Source organism: Kogia breviceps, chromosome 8 (genome assembly GCF_026419965.1).
Source record: "Kogia breviceps isolate mKogBre1 chromosome 8, mKogBre1 haplotype 1, whole genome shotgun sequence".
NCBI classification, from domain to species: Eukaryota; Metazoa; Chordata; class Mammalia; order Artiodactyla; family Physeteridae; genus Kogia; species Kogia breviceps.
The window spans coordinates 5,391,968-5,409,473 of NC_081317.1; the positions used below are offsets into that span (position 1 = coordinate 5,391,968).

Here is a 17,506-nt window from a genome sequence, read left to right on the forward strand (position 1 = left end):
TGCAAAACGGGGCTCCCTCTCTCAATTCCTGTGCATAGGTCAACATAATGGGAGTTCATTTAAGGCAGGCGAAAGCCACACGGGGCAACACTAGGGGACACTCTCACCACAGCTAACCACGCGGCCTGCAAGCGGAACTTCCTCCCCTTGGCTCGCCAGCAACCGCTAGAGACCGCGGACGCCGGGCGCCGGCCGAGGGCGGAAGTCGCAGTCATCGACAGCGGCAGGCAGGCTGTATCCGAGGCCCCGCGAAGCCCGCACGTCTCCTTGGTGCCTTCCTAGAGGAGGCAGCCCACACCTGTGCTTCCAGAAGTTTGGACACACGGTTTGGGGAATGGGAACCTGCTAGAAACACCCAATGCGCTTGCCTCTCAAATCCACCAACAAAAATCCACGGAAGAGTCAGTCACATGCATTTTGGTTACATCTCCTACAACTCAGAGACCCGCCTCCCCCCGCCGCCCCGCTTCTCTTAACTCAGTAGGAAGCGATCCAAATGCCACACAAACAGAACGGAAACCCACGGCTTTAAAACACCCTTGCCACAGAATGAAAAAACTCCTCCAAATGGCTGATCTTTTCACACCAAAAATAACCACAGCACTTCTCAGCTCTCGACATATGCGGAAAGACACTGAGAATAAGAGTCAACCCGTCGTACACGGAAACACAGACGGCTCGTGCCGAAGAGCGAGGCCCCGGGCTGTGCGCACAGGCAGGCGTCGCTGCGCCCCAGGGGACAACAGGCCACCCGGAAGGAAGGCGGCGCGCCGCCTCGGGGCGCTGTGAGCAGCGAGGCCCCCACTGGACGGACGGCGGGGCGGGCCCGGGCTTACCTTCAGGGTCTTCACGGCCACCGTGAGGCTGTACTTCTTCCACACGCCTTCGTACACCTCCCCGTACTGGCCTCCGCCCAGCTTGTGCTTCATGGTGATGTCCGTGCGCTCCATCTCCCACTTGTCGTAGTTAGGGGACACGCCGTAGACGGTGGGCTTGTTGCGTTTGGGGGCCGGGTAGTGGAGAGTGGTGATGAGCCCGTCGGCCACCGTTGAGTGGTGATGGACCAGCTCGGCCAAAGTGCTGAAGCGGCTCTCTGAGGAGACGTAGAGCTGAGGGGACAGGGGCGGCCTTCAGCCACAGAGCGACACACACGCCACCAACTCCGGAGGCCAGCTTCGCTGAGCCTTAATTTAACGCACAGCAGAACCTCAGATAAACGACTCTCCACACAGGGCCGAGTGTTCCGAAAACCACTGATGATGTTGTGTTTCTCCATGACCTCCTCCACCTGCCTAATTTTCCCACGTCTGGTTCTCTGCAGGCATTCTGAGCCCACCGTTAAGTGTCCACGAAGCAGCCCCCGACCACCCGATGTAGAGCCACCACCCGGCACCACTTAGCCATCCTATCACCCGTCTTACTTCTCTGCACTGTACTTACCACTAGCTGACAACTCCTTGTTTACCTGCCTGACTACTGTCTGTCTCCAGCTACTGGAACGGCAGCTTCATGAGAACAGAGCCCTAAGCTGTGTGCTTTTATCCCGTATCCTCAATGTCCAGAACAAGAAATGAGCACAGAACAGGTGCTCAATAAATACTGTTGATTAAATTAATAAAGAGTAGAACTTAATAAGCATTTGCCGACTGGAAAAGAGTAATTTTTAATTATTATTACCTAAAACCTATAATTATATAATCATCTAGAACTGAACAGTGACCAGAGATGAACATCACTACAAAACATAAATCTCCTTCTCACTCCTGCTCCCTCGATTTGGGCTGAGTAAGAAGCATCAGAGGGCAAGGCCTGCAAATCCCAGCAGTATGCCCACGTGCGATGCCCTCGCCAGCGCTCTCCCAGAACAGGGTGGGGACTGGGAGGGCTGCACAGAGGCCGTACAGCCTCCTCCGGCACAGGGAAGTCAGGAGAAGGGCTATGAGACACAAGTGCACGTGAGTCTCTAACTGGGACCTACAGCGGGTGAGAGCCTCCCTGGGTCATTCACGTCTAGACGCTGCGACGGGCAGGAAGGCAAAGGTGCAGGCTGGCAGAGAGCGACAATGTGAATGGTGACAGCTATCTTCCTTCTCCTCTCTTTTGCGTTTGGTTCGGTGATGTAGTTAGTGAGGGGATACTTCCTTACCAAACCCAATTCACATTAAAATTCACATAGAACATCTGGACTCCAGGCACATAACTGAATCTGTTGGCTCACTAAGGGCAGCCCATGATTGCTGATGGTGGAAAGGATACTAAGAATCGTGACTAGGTGTTCATTTAAGACGTGCCCAAACTGCAAAGACACGGGAAGGAGGAAACAGATTTGGGACGGTGGTGATGCCTGAGGCCAGAAGGACAAAAAGGAACAGGAGCAGTCAGCTGTAGCTGTAATATCTTACTACTCAAAAAAAAAAAAAAAAAAAAAAAAGAAAGAAACAGGAAGAAAAAGCCTGAAACACATATGGCAGGGCCAAGGCCTTGGCTGTTGGCGATGGTAGGCTCCATTACCTTCTGCACGTTTGCAATGCTAGGTAATAAAAATACTTCAGAAGAAGGAAATAACAACAAATATACAATCTGAACCACCCGTAAGTCTCGAGAGGGTAAAGAGGAATCTTTAACGGGAGATGTGTTTTTCCTTTTTTGCTTGGGGAGATGACAAACAAATTTTTACAAATCATGCAAGCCAATGGCAAACTCTGGCTTAGAGATTTATAATTTACAATCTTTCTGTAGCAATCCTACTAAAATAAAATTCTGAGCAACCCAAGAATTGTCCGGAAAGATTCTGCAGCCCCGGGGACCTCGTCCCTCTGGAAGACGGTGCCTCTGAACGGCAGGACCTTTCAGGGTGAGGAGGCAGCCCGCCAGGAGGCCCTACTTTTAGACCTCAGGCCACCGAGGAGAGACCTCTAAGTGAACCACTCTAGGGAGAGGCCAAGAGTGTCACTCGGGCCCCTGAACGTGCCGGGGGCTGGGCCGGGGTGGGGGGCAGAGGCGGGCACCGCTGAACCTGCCCTTGGCTTAAGGCCCGCACACTGACAACACGGCACCCTCCTCAGTGTTAGTCACCAATGCTCGTGCAGTTCACAAAGATGATGGGGAGGGGGTTGCAGGGAGAGCTCCAAACCCTCGCCCTCCCCCGGAGAAGCGCCCGCTGTCCGACTGCTTCACTGCGGGCTGCGAGTGCCCCAAGCCCTCTTCTCTCTGGCTGCTCAGCTGCTGGGCACTTTTCCTACTAAGGAGGGACGAGAGGAGAGAAAACCCACTCCAAGAAGGCACCCCCCGGAGCCACAGCACCCCTCTCGCCTTGGAAATCACCGGCACAACACACGCAAAAGAGCCTGTTTCACTTGCCGGGCTCCTGGGGCAAGTCGCCTGGGAGCAAGGCTCATTACCTCTTTCTCCCTGTCAGCCTGAAAGGAGCACTCCCCAACCCGAAGATCAAGTTCACTCAATCGCCCAGAATGCGAATGGCTCCCCGAAGCCCTAGTTTATGCAGAATTTGTTCTTGGTCTCAGCTGATTCCCTCTCAGGCTCCTTTATTAGAGGTATCAGAGTTATGGGAGGTTTCACGGAACGGGCAAACTTTATCTTTTTCAATAATTAAATTTACAGACCCCAAAACTTGGTTCATTTTTCAACATAAAATACCAACATACCAACACATTAAATATTGAAACTCCCTTAAAGGTACCGCACAGCCATCGTCTAACAGTCAAGTCTGGTGGCTTCCTCCTGATTAGTGCTAGTTTGTGAGCAGCATTTTGCTAGCGAACTGGGTAATCTTCATCGGGAATTCACGGCATGTTCACAGAAGACAGTGCAATTAGTGCTATGAATGGCATGTCATTACGCTGCGCACCCAGGTACATAAACACTGTGGGTGCTCCGCCAGGGTGTGTCTCTTCCTAATCACGCAGGGACCCGCAAGATAGGACTTGTCAAAGAAACACCAGAAACAGCTTTCCTCCTGACAGCCAGACTCACAGGCTTATCGGACGTGTGCGACCTTTGGCCGCCTCAGACCCTGGAGTCCCACCTGGGACGTAGTATTTAGTCCCACCTGGGACGCAGTATTTACAGGTTGCAAGGCCAGGAAGTGACCCCCGCCCCCCCCCCCCACGCAACCAACCTCCAAGCTACTCAAATTCCAGCAGGAAGGCAGTGCTTAATAATGAAGCAGTACTTAATAATAATGCCCCCGGTCCCCTCCACAAGGGAAGATCAGCTATGGTCCCCTCCACAAGGGAAGATCAGCTATGGTTTGGCAGGCTTTTCACCAGATGCCTGCACCTGCTGAGCCAGTGTCCTGCCACCTCTGCTAAAGCTGATGCCCGAACTCCCCTCCTGTCAACCCAAACCTGTCACTTTAGGAGACCGTGAAAATAAACGTCAACTACATATCTTGGAGAAAAGGAAGGAGAGGAAAGACTCTATCAAGGGCTATAATCGTGGGGGTTGGTGGCAGCATCCCACCCAGGTACATAAGATGCAGGCACAAATAACCAGAACAAGTGAAGAATGACTGGGGGTGGGCGGTGGAGGAGGAAAATCAGTCTTTAATTCCACTACGTTGGCAGAGGATTCCAAACTTTAAGAAAGCAGCAGGAATGCAAACCAAATCCCAGGGTATCTGAGGGCTGTTGAGACTCTCCGGATGCCTAGGAAACAGCAATGGCTCAGTCTGGTACGGTGCTTTCAAGAGTCTAGCCTGAAACTCCCAGAGTCCTAGGCTCTGGGCCCTGAGCCGGTGGCCCCGGGCTGACTGACCAACTGACAATAGCTGCTGAAAGCTCAGGAACATGGGAGGGAGGTAAACCAGAGCCAAGAGGGTGGAGGCAGAAAGAAATCCTTTGGGGCCTTAGAGAAGAATCTTCTAAATTCAGTTGTTTTCTAAAGATTAGCTAATTTGAAAATAAGAATTAAAACTTATTCAACCCCAGCCGATTCCTCCCACCAAACTTTAAATTTTCCCCTTCGAAATCCAAAAAGGATTGCCTCAAAGCTCTGCTATGTGAGCAGCTTTTTTCAATGCCGAGCCACACTGTCCCATGCGTCGTTATAATACCCCCCCCTCCCCGATTCTGACATTGTTCCACTCATTCCAGGAATATAATCCCACCTAACAGAGCCCCCTCGAGTGTGGCCTGATGACCCCGTGGGTTGAGACGTCTCCAGGTGCTCGGACAGCTGAAGGGAGAGTCTTTGCCGGGGAGGGAAGGAGGAGGGCAAGATGCCCAGGTCACTTTGATGAGTAGCGGATACAGCCTGATCAAATGGGTTCCTTGTGCTCTACCTGGAATGAAAGGAACCCACCTGGCACACGTGAGCTTTGAAGACAGAGGGCTCAGCTTCCTCGTCAGATGACTCAAATTCTGCAAATCATGTATCCACATAGGCTTTGCTCTCCCCCTTTTAACCATATTTTAGACCAACCCCCAGCTGATGAGTTGTCAAACTAGATCATGCTTGCCTGCATCTGTTCCAAGGACGCTGATTAAACAACTCCAGGGAAAAGGAACCATTATCCTGTTCAGTACAAACCTCAACTGATTACCGTGGTGCAGCGGGGCTCGCCCTGGATAAACGGCACAGATGGGAAGCAAGCTGTCAGCTCCAGGAAATCACCCCTCATGGGCGGTGCACTCTGGTGTTCTAATTCATTAAAAAGGCACCCTTGTGGTCTGAAGGGCCCAGCCCTGTGGGTCACAGGGCCCAGCACCCTGGAGTATATCCCACAGAATGGAGGACCTAGTTCCACATCTGGGATGAGAACGATGACCTGAAAAGCATGCTGATGAGGCCGATCTCTGGTGGCACATCAAAGGCAGACTATGCTGTCTGTCCTACAGACTACAGTGCTGGTATAAAGACATGTGCAATGACGAAAAGGATCAGATATTGGCAATAAGGACTTTAGCCAGAAGACTTTGAGACATGCGGAAAAAACAACAGATAAGAACACTGAAAAAAGAAACGTATTGTGCATTTGTATGGTGCAAATGAATGTGAGAGGATAGCCATGAAAATGCTAGCAAGATCAAGAAATGGGAACTAGGGACTTCCCAGTAGTTAGGACTCCGTGCTTCCACTGCAGGGGGCATGGGTTCGATCCCTGGTCTGTGGTGGTGGGGGCTAGGATCCTGCATGCCACCACATGGTGCGGCCAAAAAAAAAAAAGAAGAGGGAACTAAACTAGCCCTACCAGATATTAAAACATATTATAAAGCCATAGCAATTAGAAGTCTGATTCTGGCATATGAACAGACAGACCAATGGAAGAGAACAGACCTAAATACATATGCAAATCTGGTATACCTCAAATACACAGGAAAGGATGAGTTTCGTAAATGGCATAGGAAGCACAGGTATAGTAAACATAATGAGATTCCATCTTTACCAGTCAGTGACAGGGATGTTTTTACAAGTCTGAGAACAGACTGCTGCTGGTGAGGGGAAGGGGAAACACGCACTCTCACAACATTGCTGGTGTGAAAACACATCTGTACAATTTCTAAAGAAAGTAATTTGGCAATACCTACACAAGTTTTAAATACACATAACCTCCCATCAGTTCTAGCAACTTACCTTGTATATGCTTGGACTGTACACAAAGAAGTATGTGCAGTGTATTTTCAAAATGCCAGTCGTGACCCACTAGTGGGTCTATGAAATAAACTCAATGCATTATGACCAGAAGTTTTTAAAAAAATGCAACAGAACAGAAAGGTATACAAACTATCAGAATGCATTACGTACAGTAAGAGTAAGTAGGGTTTCATGAACCTTCTGTTCCTAGTGTGTGTACTGGGTGGTGATGTACAACTTTTTTTTTTTTTTTTTTTTTTTTTACAGTGGGCTGGTTTTTTTTTAAAGGTTTGAAATCCACTTTACAACAGCATTATTTATAATAGCAAAAGATTGGAAACAGCCTACAAGTCGGCCAGCAGGGGACTGCTTAAATAAATGATGGTCCATCCACGCTAGGCAGCCCCTAATAAGAATGAGGCAGCTCTAAATGTGCTGCCGTAAGACAACCTCCAAAATATATTATTCGGTGGGAAACGCAAGATGCAGAACAGTGTAGATCATGCGTCACTTGTGTTTTTTAAAAAATATAAACATACATATACTGAGCAACTCTGGAAGAAACTGGTCACAGCGGTTGCCTCTGGGCAGGGGAACTGAATTAGGAGACAGAATTACGTTTCACGGCAATTCATTTTTTTTCTTTAAACCATGTGCACGCATTGCATATTATTAAAAAATACGTACACCATCTGGGCCCATCTCGACAATCCACCTATCTACACCCTCAATGACAGCGTGGTGCAGCGGAGCAGACAGTGGAATCTGAGCCTAGTTCCATCAATTACTCACTATGTGATCTTCAGCAAGAAATTTTACCCCTCTAAGCCTTCATTTCTTTAATGCAAAAATGCAGCTGAAAGCAGTATCTGCCCTGAGGACTAAGGTGAGGTTTAAAAGAAATGAAGATTGAAAAACGCCCCAGCAAACAGTAGGAACTCAGTAAATGTTAATTTCTCCCTTCCCTTCATGGACCCTTAATGACTCTTTATATGATGATCACAAAACCATATACATCAACTCCTTTACAAAACTACAATCCGGGTTTGGAAATATACGGGTATGACGTGATCCCATTTTTGTTTAAAAACTGTGCGTATACATGTATTATACACACGCGCGCGCGCGTGACTTCACCTACGGAAAGAAAGCCACGTACCAGACTTGTTTTGGGGAGGTGCTATTAAGGTGGTCTTTCACTTTAAAAATAACCATCTAGTGTGTGAATTTTCCTCACCGAGGATAAATTACTTTCCTAATAAGAGATTTGTTTTAAAAGGAAGAGTCTTAGTGTAAGAAATATGCCCGAAACCCAACAGACAATCCACTTATCTTATGAAACTGCTAACAACCAAACTCCAGCAGGACAATTGGAGAGCCGCGTCAGCCTGTGGACGTGGAAGGTCGCACGACCGGTCCTCCACGGAGGGTCTTTACCCAGGCTAACGACCTTGTGGGACGACGCCCGCTGTTTCAAACATCTTCTTGGTTGAGCTTTGTTGCAGAAACTTCTCAACCTGGCAGCAGGACCTCTTGGCCCCGCCCTGGCCCACAGGCCCCCCTGCCTGGGCCCCTACCTTGCCGTCCGAAGCAGTGTTGATCCTGTAGTGGTACACCCTCCCTTCGTATCTCAGCGAGATGGACCTCTGCCCAGGGCTGCTCTCGCTCTCCCGGACCAGGAAGCTGCCATTGATCCCGCTGCTCAGCAGGTACTCGGCGGCGTTGCGGGACACGGGCCCGTGGTACCAGGAGTGTTTCTCCAGACTGTTGACCGGCGTGATGTAGTTGCTCGGGACCCACCCTTGGCCATTTTTAGTTTGGGCTTCACACCATTCCCCGTTGTGGTTGTAGCCTAAGACCCGGAGCTTTTCACCTTGGAAGAAAAGAACCACATCAGACATATCAGTTTTAAAAGCTAATTCGTTCACTCTCGTGTACTCGTCTATGATTACTAAAGACCTCCAAATTCCTGAATACCTATTTCATTTTAACAAGTCCACATAAATGTATGTATTTACAAGCGTATGAGTATGAAGCTTCCTGTGTATACTGAATATGCAGACACATATACAGCCCCAGTTTTTATAAATCTGTTACTCAAGTGCTTTGTTTCTAATATAAGGAAGCTTTTAGTGGAAAGATACTTTCTCTTAAAAAAAAAAAAAAAAAAAAAAAGCGTTTTCAGTGTTTGGTCCAGATGTCTTTGTCAATATAAAATAGGGAAAGCTCTGTTTTTGCCAAGAACTATGCAGGAACTCTTCTCCTTAAGGAAAAGTGACTCTTTAAGGATGCTGTGAGTTTTTCGGGCCTCTATGCATTCCAAACTAAAGCTGTTCTTTCCGCCAGCAAAGGGGCAGCCAGTCCGGCTCCGGCTTCCCTGGATTTCTGTCTCTTGCAACGATCACCAGCTGCCCACAGCTCTTTTACCTTTAGTTATGCTTAAAGTGTTATCCCCACTGGCCACAAAATCATACAGTGCAACGAAAAGGTTGGGGTCATTTTCGCTGGGACCAGCGAGAAGGTTTTCCTTAGAGTTCCAACGAGCTGCTTCGCTCAGACCTTGGGGCTCGAAGTCAGATGCTACTGGCCTCTGAAGGGCTTCTGGAAGAGAAAGAGAGAAACAGAAGAAAGAAACAGGGAAGAAAGGTTTATTCTCAAGAGCAAAAAAGCCTGTGTATCCAACATCATATATATTCTTAATTTATTTCATTTCTTAACATCTGCACGTATTATCTATTAATCAAAGGTGATTTTAAAAAATGGACTCTTCCTTTCCCAAATCTTGTGAAAAACCCTAAATATTTACATTCCAGAGTGGTAACTACCGTTCCCAAATGGTTTAAACTTTTTAAGTTCACTAATTCAAAAAACTCAACTAGAAGTAGAGACAGTCCATCCTCACGTCTTTGGCGTTGCTTATGATATAACATGGAGCAAAAGTTTCTAGCTTTAAAACTTTTTTTTTTTTTTCGGTACGCGGGCCTCTCACTGTTGTGGCCTCTCCCGTTGCGGAGCACAGGCTCCGGACGCGCAGGCTCAGCGGCCACGGCTCACGGGCCCAGCCGCTCCGTGGCACGTGGGATCTTCCCGGACCGGGGCACGAACCCGCGTCCCCTGCATCGGCAGGCGGACTCTCAACCACTGCACCACCCGGGAAGCCCTAAAACATTTTTAAATGTATGAAAGTTAATAAACGTGCATAATTTAAAAGTCAAATAGTGCTGAAGGGCTTATAATGAAGGACAGTTTCCATCCCGCTCCCCTCTACACCCAGAGGAACAGCTGTTTTCTTGGGGACCACCTCCATCTCTCTGAACAGAAGCTGTATCATTATAATCGCTGTTCCCTTTCCCTCCATCTCTCCTGCACCCGCCTCTACTGGTCACCTGTGCATTTTCAGTAACAGACTTACACTTTTATTTCTTTTTCTTCCTGCTACAGACCGTATCTCTCAACTATTTACCTCACAAGGTAAGGATATTAACATCCTCCCCTTCCTTCCAGCTTTCCCCCCTCTACACACAAAGTATGGCCTTCTTTACATTTTCTTCCACTTTGTGTAAAAGACATTCTGTTCTTCTATTCTTTAATAAAGTCTGTCACTTTTGTCTACAGGTAGATTCTAAAAGTTGAAAACCAATCGACATCTTTGATGTTAGGGACGTGTGACTATTACTCACTACAGGGTTAAATACAGTTCAGTATTTTTTCCTGAAGTTTCTTTTCTTGTCTTTTCTTTTTTGAACTATGTTCAAACTCTCCATGGGTCCTTTCATGCCACCAAATCTACTCCAAGTAGATCTTAACAGTTATAGAATATTATGGCTAAGAAATCAAACTCTTAAAAAGGAGGAAAGGGGAAAATTCTAATTGGAGAAGAATGGAAAGACCTACCATCTGTTTACACCAAACATAAACGGCAACAGAACAAAATTGCTTTAAATTTCCCTTCTTATGGATTTCGAGGACCCCCAAACATCTTTTCTTGGGCAATAACACCCATCTCAGGGATGGGCGTGATTCTGCAGTACTCACTTCAAAAAAGACACTGGAGGCACCTCATACACCTGAGAGACTAGCCTAAACTTCCAGAAACGCAACTGGAGAACTTTCAGAAACAAACATTCTCTAAACTATCTCTTTGGAATAAACCAATAGAACATAAAGAAGAAGGCCTCTCCATTCTAGCTTTTGTACTACTGACTACAGTGAACCTTCAGGAATTGCTTTTCTAAAAGAGAAAAATCCCAAATTACGTCACTACTGTGCTTGGTAATTTCACTTTATGAATCTTGAGGGCAAAGATAATTTCAAGGAGGAGCGTCTTGTAACACTACCACTTCCTGGAATGTGCAAAAGGCTTAGTGATACGTTAGGCCCTGTTCTCTGAGTACTTACTTACAGCAGCTCTAAAAGTGTATCTAGCGCCATCGTGATCACAGATTGACTGATTAACCAAAAAAAGCTGGTCAAAGCAGGGAAGTTTTGAAAATTAAAATCTGTGATCCCCTAACCCCACCTGAGTGTACACTGATTTGCTAGTCTCGACGGCAGGGCCAAGGACTGTCCTTCTGAGTGTGGGTATGTGATTACAGTTGGATGCTGTCTTACCATCCTACCTATAATAATGCATCATCTCACTTTAGCTTCCTACAGGTGGAAGAAGAAGCTGGAGCCATTCGATATGTCAGCCCAGTACAATCCCTTCCAATGTTTATAGGTGTGTCACTCACATCTAGTCCTGTAGCAATTTTTTAAAAAATTACCTGCATTTACAGAGGCTATCTAAAACATTCACTTAAATTTTCATAGAGACAAATCTCTGTTCACATTTGGATTTCAGTGGTTTCATATTAACCAAGTAATTAAAGCCACGAGTGTATCTGAAATAAAGAGGTGTAGAAAGAAACACAAGTGGCTCTGGGTGTGGCCGTGGCTCAGGAGGTGGGAGCAATGTGTGGCTGTGGAGCGGCTGCCCTACCCCATGGGCACCAGAGACACATGTGTTATGAAGGAAGCCGAGCCGCTGGTCGCTTCAGCAAGCCCGTTGGGTGAAAGTAAGTCAAAAGAGCTTCTACTGTCGTTACATCGATATTAAGTAAAATTATTAGTCAAAGGTTTCTTTTTTTTTTTTCTTCTTTACTCGTTTTTTTTTTTTAACATCTTTACTGGAGTATAATTGCTTTACAATGGTGTGTTAGTTTCTGCTTTATAACAAAGTGAATCTGTTGTACATATACATATGTTCCCATATCTCTTCCCTCTTGAGTCTCCCTCCCTCCCACCCTCCCTATCCCAACTCTCTAGGTGGTCACAAACCATTGAGCTGATCTCCCTGTGCTATGTGGCTGCTTCCCACTAGCTATCTATTTTACATTTGGTAGTGTATATATGTCCAAGGCAAAGGATTCTTAACATAAAAGAACTCTTGCATATCAAAAGGAAAAGATAAAACCCTCCTCTATGGGAAAAACAGACCAAAACTATGAATAAGCAGCGCACAGAAAATTTAAATTACCGTTAAACACAGAAAGCATGTCTACCCTCCTAATAATCAAAGAAATGCAAATTCTCCATGAACTTGGGCAGGGACATTTTCTTGAGGCTAACAGGGTAAAACTTCAATAAAATGGGCACTCTCATACAGTGCTAATAGTTGGTATAGATATTGCTGTAACATTTTAGGAGAAAAACTGAAAATGTGAACCGAACTGAGTCTTTAAAGAATTCCATCACCTTTGACATACTGCTAGGAATTTATCTCAGGAGACCCACACAATGATTTGTATATACTGATTTTTAAATAACAGCACAGAAAAGGAAAGGTACACAATATTTATCAATACCAGATAAGTTAGTTCGTGGTCCATTGATAAAATAGAATACATTCGTAAAGCCATTCAAAATATTTTTGGAAAAAAAATATCTAATAACTTGGAAATATACTATAACAATCCCCCATTTCATAAAAATTGAAAAAAGTCCAGAAGGCACTATATCAAAATGTGAACAGTAGTTAATGCCTGGTAGTATGTTAACAGTACCATTAACAGTAATTTAACTTGGGGTGGTGGGATGACAAACATTTTAAGTTTTCTTTATTTTGGCATATTTCTCACAATGAACATGGATTGTTTTTATAATCAGAAAACAATTACAAAAATAAAAAAACCTGTCATATATAGAAGCCAGCGCACACTTATATAACTGATCATCTAACATGAAAAAGTACACAGGGTGGGGAGGGAATCTCCTCAAGCTGTCCTGAAAAAGCATGTGTGCATTTCCCTCCAGTGTCCCAACCTCGTGGCCGTGAGCACACGACTTTCGCGGACCAGGCCTACACAGGAAATTAAAACAAAGTCATGAATACGGAAATGCTTTTCTTCTCAAATGCCATTTGACCTCTTCTATCAAACATTCTGCAGCATCTGGATTTGATCAAAGTTACATAATCAGGGGAAGTAGCCTGGAAAACACCTGGAATAGGCAGAACACAGATACTGGCTCGGGGTGACTGTCGACTTAAAGTATGGGTTAAAGAGGGACTGTCCCTAACACGGAGACAGATGCTGAGAATTTCATGTGAGGGGGTGAGGCCTTTGTCAGGAAGGAAAGGGCCTCCCACAGCTTTTTGATTCAACAGGACGTCAGGAAATCCAAGGCAGCCTTTCAATTTTCCTCTCCAGTTCTTGCTCCGTTCCACAAACTAATGGCCAAAGCCCAAAGGGAAGTATTGCTCATGCTTGCCTCTGGATCGAGACACTGAAGTGTAGCCACAGTCGAACACCAAAACCTTCCAGTCAATTCCCAATCCAGGCTGATGTCAAAATTGACTCACAATGTATAAAGGCCAAGTTCCTTGCTTCATTTCACAGTGAACTATGCTTGTCAACCTTAAAAATGATCACAGTTTACAAGGCCAAAGTTGCAGAATGTACTTAAATCTTCCTTGCTTAATACATGAACTTCCTGCCAGTCCCAGGTTAGACCCCCTAAAGAAGGTCAAAGGGTTCATTAAAAAAGGATGCCCCAAACAGCTCCCCTCTTCTGTTCTGCCAATGGATAAAGAAATCTTAGCATCTATTATTCTTAAAAATTTAGTTAACATTTTCTGCAGCATCCTGAGTTATATTTTAAAAATATTTTTTATATCTTCAAAAATGTCTCCCATCTCATTGAAAATCCTTTTGTTATTTCACCATATCTTTGATGAAAAGGTTCCTGCTCACCAACAAAACTCAGGAAAAGTCATATACCACGAATGGTGCTCTCTAAAAAAAATGCCTCCAAAACTCTAAAAAGCTATGGCTCCAACTATGAGAATAACAAACTGAAAATTCTGTAAGAACAATGCCATAGAATTCACTGGATCTGTGCGTGATTAACTTATTTGGAGAGTATTCTAAGAAAATAGCTTGGGTCTTTAAAGTACAATGTAAAGAGCATTTTATACAAAGATAATCCTTTCTTAAAGTTGTGAGTCACTGATCAAAAATGTTGACAAAAGATTCTCCCATACGGCATATCTGTCTAGACTTTCAGGGGCTGCTGCCGGAGCTGCCACGGCAAGCAGGAGGAAGTAACGTGCTACCGCAGTCCCCAGGGGCGGGGAGGGGCGACTTCACCTCCAGGAAAAACATCCCTGGGAAGCGTCCTACCTTCCTGTTGGCGCTCGTGCCCAAGGTCACGCACGGTTCCTGCTAGAGTCCGAGCAGCCAGCGCTGTGGCGGTCATTACTATCCACGCTGGGGCTCTCGGGACAGTTCGGTGTGGGGGAGGGGCGCGAGGGTGAGGCGTGTCGCGTGTGACAAACATTCCCTTTACTTTTGCTCACATTCAAGTATTTAAACCCTGGTTGCTTTAGTCTTATTTCCTTTGTGGGCCCTTCATTATTATGCTCCAGCTCAAGGAATCTCTGTCATTTAAAAATCTATAAAACAGATCCTTCAAAAAAGAAGGAAGCCTTCGTGTTTTATTTCATACTCGGTTCCAACTGATGAGATCATGCTCCGACTATTCTCAAGTCAGTTTTTAACAGTCTAATACAACTTTGTATGATATGAGCTTAGAGGAGAAGTATTATTTCCCACAATTTGAACTCGATGAAAGCCATTTTATCTACATTCTACATGGTCCTTTATTTTGTAATTTACACCCTCACCCGGAGCAGTTAAAATTATTTTAAAAAACAAGTTGAGCTGAATATAGCCTTGGCATTAAGTTCTCACTCTGAACAAAATGTTCCCAGCACCCCAAAACACTGTGTCAGCTGCTGGGGAGCCAGGGTAGGGCAACGTGGTAACGATGCAAGGAATCATCACACAGCCTCTGCTCCTTGTGGGAGAAACACAGTTCCTGAAAATTTACACACCCTCAAAGCAAAAGTCTAATAGAAGATGGGCGCTGACCTGCGGATTAAACCATCAGGACACAGACACTGAGGGCCAGGAGTTGTGAGGGGGGCGAGCTCAGGAGGAAGGAGGTGGACCCTGAATGAGACCGTGCCTGCAAGAGAAGCAGGATTCACACAGGGACCCAAGGCCAGCCTGACACATCAAGGCTGCTAAGGGAGGGTCTTCAGTTGGGCTGAGTTGTGGACCCTCTGGTGATGCCCAGGGACTCCTTCTCAGAATACAGTTTGTAAATGCATCAAATACACATGGAGCAAAGGAAAACAACTCTATTTAAACAGTCCTCAAAATATTTTTTAAAAAGTTATTTGTGATACGGTGCTTCTTTATTAATGCGTTAAATATATGCTCCTTTATTAACACCTTAAATAACAAGCTCTAGTAGTAGCTACTGTCATTTCAAAGTAGTAATGAGTGTAAGTAATAATTACACTTGTTACATGATATGAAAATATCTGATTTCTACTGGTGGCAAAGTCACAAGTACTGCTAATATTACTGTGGTTTGTTACCTACATTCTTAAAAGAATAATATACTAATTTTCAATTATGTTTAGTGAAATAAAGTTTTAATATTTTTCCATCCAAGGGCATGGAGGCTCCGAATTCCATGCCAGACCCCGAGGGCCTTGCAGGTTCACAACTGCTACACTACAGATTTGGTTCACTAGAACCCCAGTAACCTGACAGGGAGAGGGGCCTAGAAAGGGGGCTGCAATAAATTAGTGCAAAGCCCGCATTATTCAGTTTTCTTTTTAGATAAATGAAGTTTCATTACTTCCCACTTAGGGGCATTGTAGGTAATAAATTAAATGGGTTTCTTAGAGAAATCTCCTTTAAAAAATAAAAAGTTAAAAAATAAAGTTATTTAAATTAGCCCAAGGTCTAACTATGTCTGGGAATCTTTCTACATTATAATGTTCCTAGCCAATTTTAGAAAACAGAATTCTCCATCCTAACCTCTGTCCCTATCAGCAGTCCAGATACACAGTGCTCCCTTCTGAAGATGCACAGTGCCTGCCCCCCTCCCTCCACCAGAAAGCAAAAAAATAAAAGGAATTTTGTGTCACCTTCTAAGAATCTACTTTCAAAGAAGTCTGCAGTTACTGAAAATGAAGTATAAAGACCAATATAAAATAAGACCCTACCGTCTTCAAACCACTCTGAACCCCATCATTCACACCCCCTCCCTCTCCCTCCCATCCCAGAAGGTGCACACCCGCAGCCTGGCCACTTTCCCTCCTAAACCTCCGATCAGTCCCGTACTTTCCATGCCCCCCCCTTCATTGCACCTCCACACTGCCACCAGAGCAGACGTTCTAAAATGCAGATCTGACCAAGTCACTCTTCTGTTAAAACCCACCGAGCCGGCTGCTGGCCAAGAGGCAGAACAGAAACCCTGGGAGGCAGCTCCGCCTGTCAACGCTCAGTCACGTTTATCAATACTAGCACTGTCACCTGTGGCAACAGAAGGAACGGTGCTATCGTGTGCCTTGCAGGAGAGCTGGCGGTTGGCGGATAATGCAGGCGACACCGCTCCTGGTGAGTAAATCGGGCCCTCAGAAAACGGCTGGGCTTGTTACCGCCACCACCTCTACAGGGGAAGTCCGCGCTCCCCGGAAGCAGCCTTCCCCCCGACACCCACTCTTCACCCAGCCCCCCCAAACGCCTTGCAGTTACCCGGCTGCTGCCTCAGCTGTGGGCACCTGGACAAGGGCCAGTCACTCCCCCTGGAAGGCCTTCCCAGCCCACTCGGTATCCTGCGCCCTCACGCCCTCTAGGAAACCTCTGCCGGGTCCTTCTGTCTCCCTACCGCCTCTCCTCCCACTGATGACTTGCCCTCCACCCTCATCTGGGGAGCGCTTGGTGTCTGACAGGGACACAGTAAGGAATCTGTTCCCATGTCCCTTGCAGTACAGTAAGCCTGGGCTCCAGGGTGGACAAGCGTTGTTCAAATCTCAGTCCACCACGTCTTTAAGATATTAATTTCTGAGCCCCAGTTTCTCAACTGCACGATGGTTTCAACCTAGCTGGACCGTCAGGAGGGGTCGACGCATACCGCACGCTGAGAATTTTTGCACGAATGCGGAGTGGTACCTGGCACCAGGGCACTGCACTACAGGATAATTATCCCTTCTCTTGTTATTGTTACGATGATGTGAATTCCTCTGGGGCAGAGACCAAGCATTCTTATCAGAGTCTTCAGCACCTGCCTAATGCAATGCAGGACATACAGCACCACCGCTCAGTGTTTCTTAAAATGAACTCAATTGTAAGAACACCCTGTACTTGTTTGTCTTTAGCAAGACGGTAAAAATATTAAGTCATGATTGAAGAGTGCACCCTAATTATCTGTTAACCTGAAATAAGAAAAGCAGAAATGACAGACAGTAAAGATGAAAAGCAAATGCAACCTGACCAGGAAAACTTTTATAAAGAGCTAGGAAATACAGTAACTTTTTAATGGAATGTAAACCACGGCCAAGGTCCTAAAACAA

At 45.9% G+C, this 17,506-nt stretch overlaps 1 protein-coding gene across 5 annotated transcripts in view; it reads right to left on the reverse strand.

Moving 5' to 3' along the window:
- Nucleotides 1-17,506, reverse strand: part of ABL1 (ABL proto-oncogene 1, non-receptor tyrosine kinase) — a 133,732-nt gene that overhangs the window by 20,456 nt on the left and 95,770 nt on the right. For 4 of the 5 annotated variants that reach the window (XM_059072527.2, XM_059072528.2, XM_067040466.1 and 1 more), the window contains exons 2-4: nucleotides 9,022-9,195; nucleotides 8,172-8,467; nucleotides 837-1,109 (exon numbers count right to left, since the gene is read on the reverse strand). In XM_059072527.2, the coding sequence (XP_058928510.1) occupies nucleotides 837-1,109; nucleotides 8,172-8,467; nucleotides 9,022-9,195 (743 nt within the window). The remainder of the gene's footprint in view (nucleotides 1-836; nucleotides 1,110-8,171; nucleotides 8,468-9,021; nucleotides 9,196-17,506) is intronic. The other variant, XM_059072529.2, reaches the window with a different exon arrangement.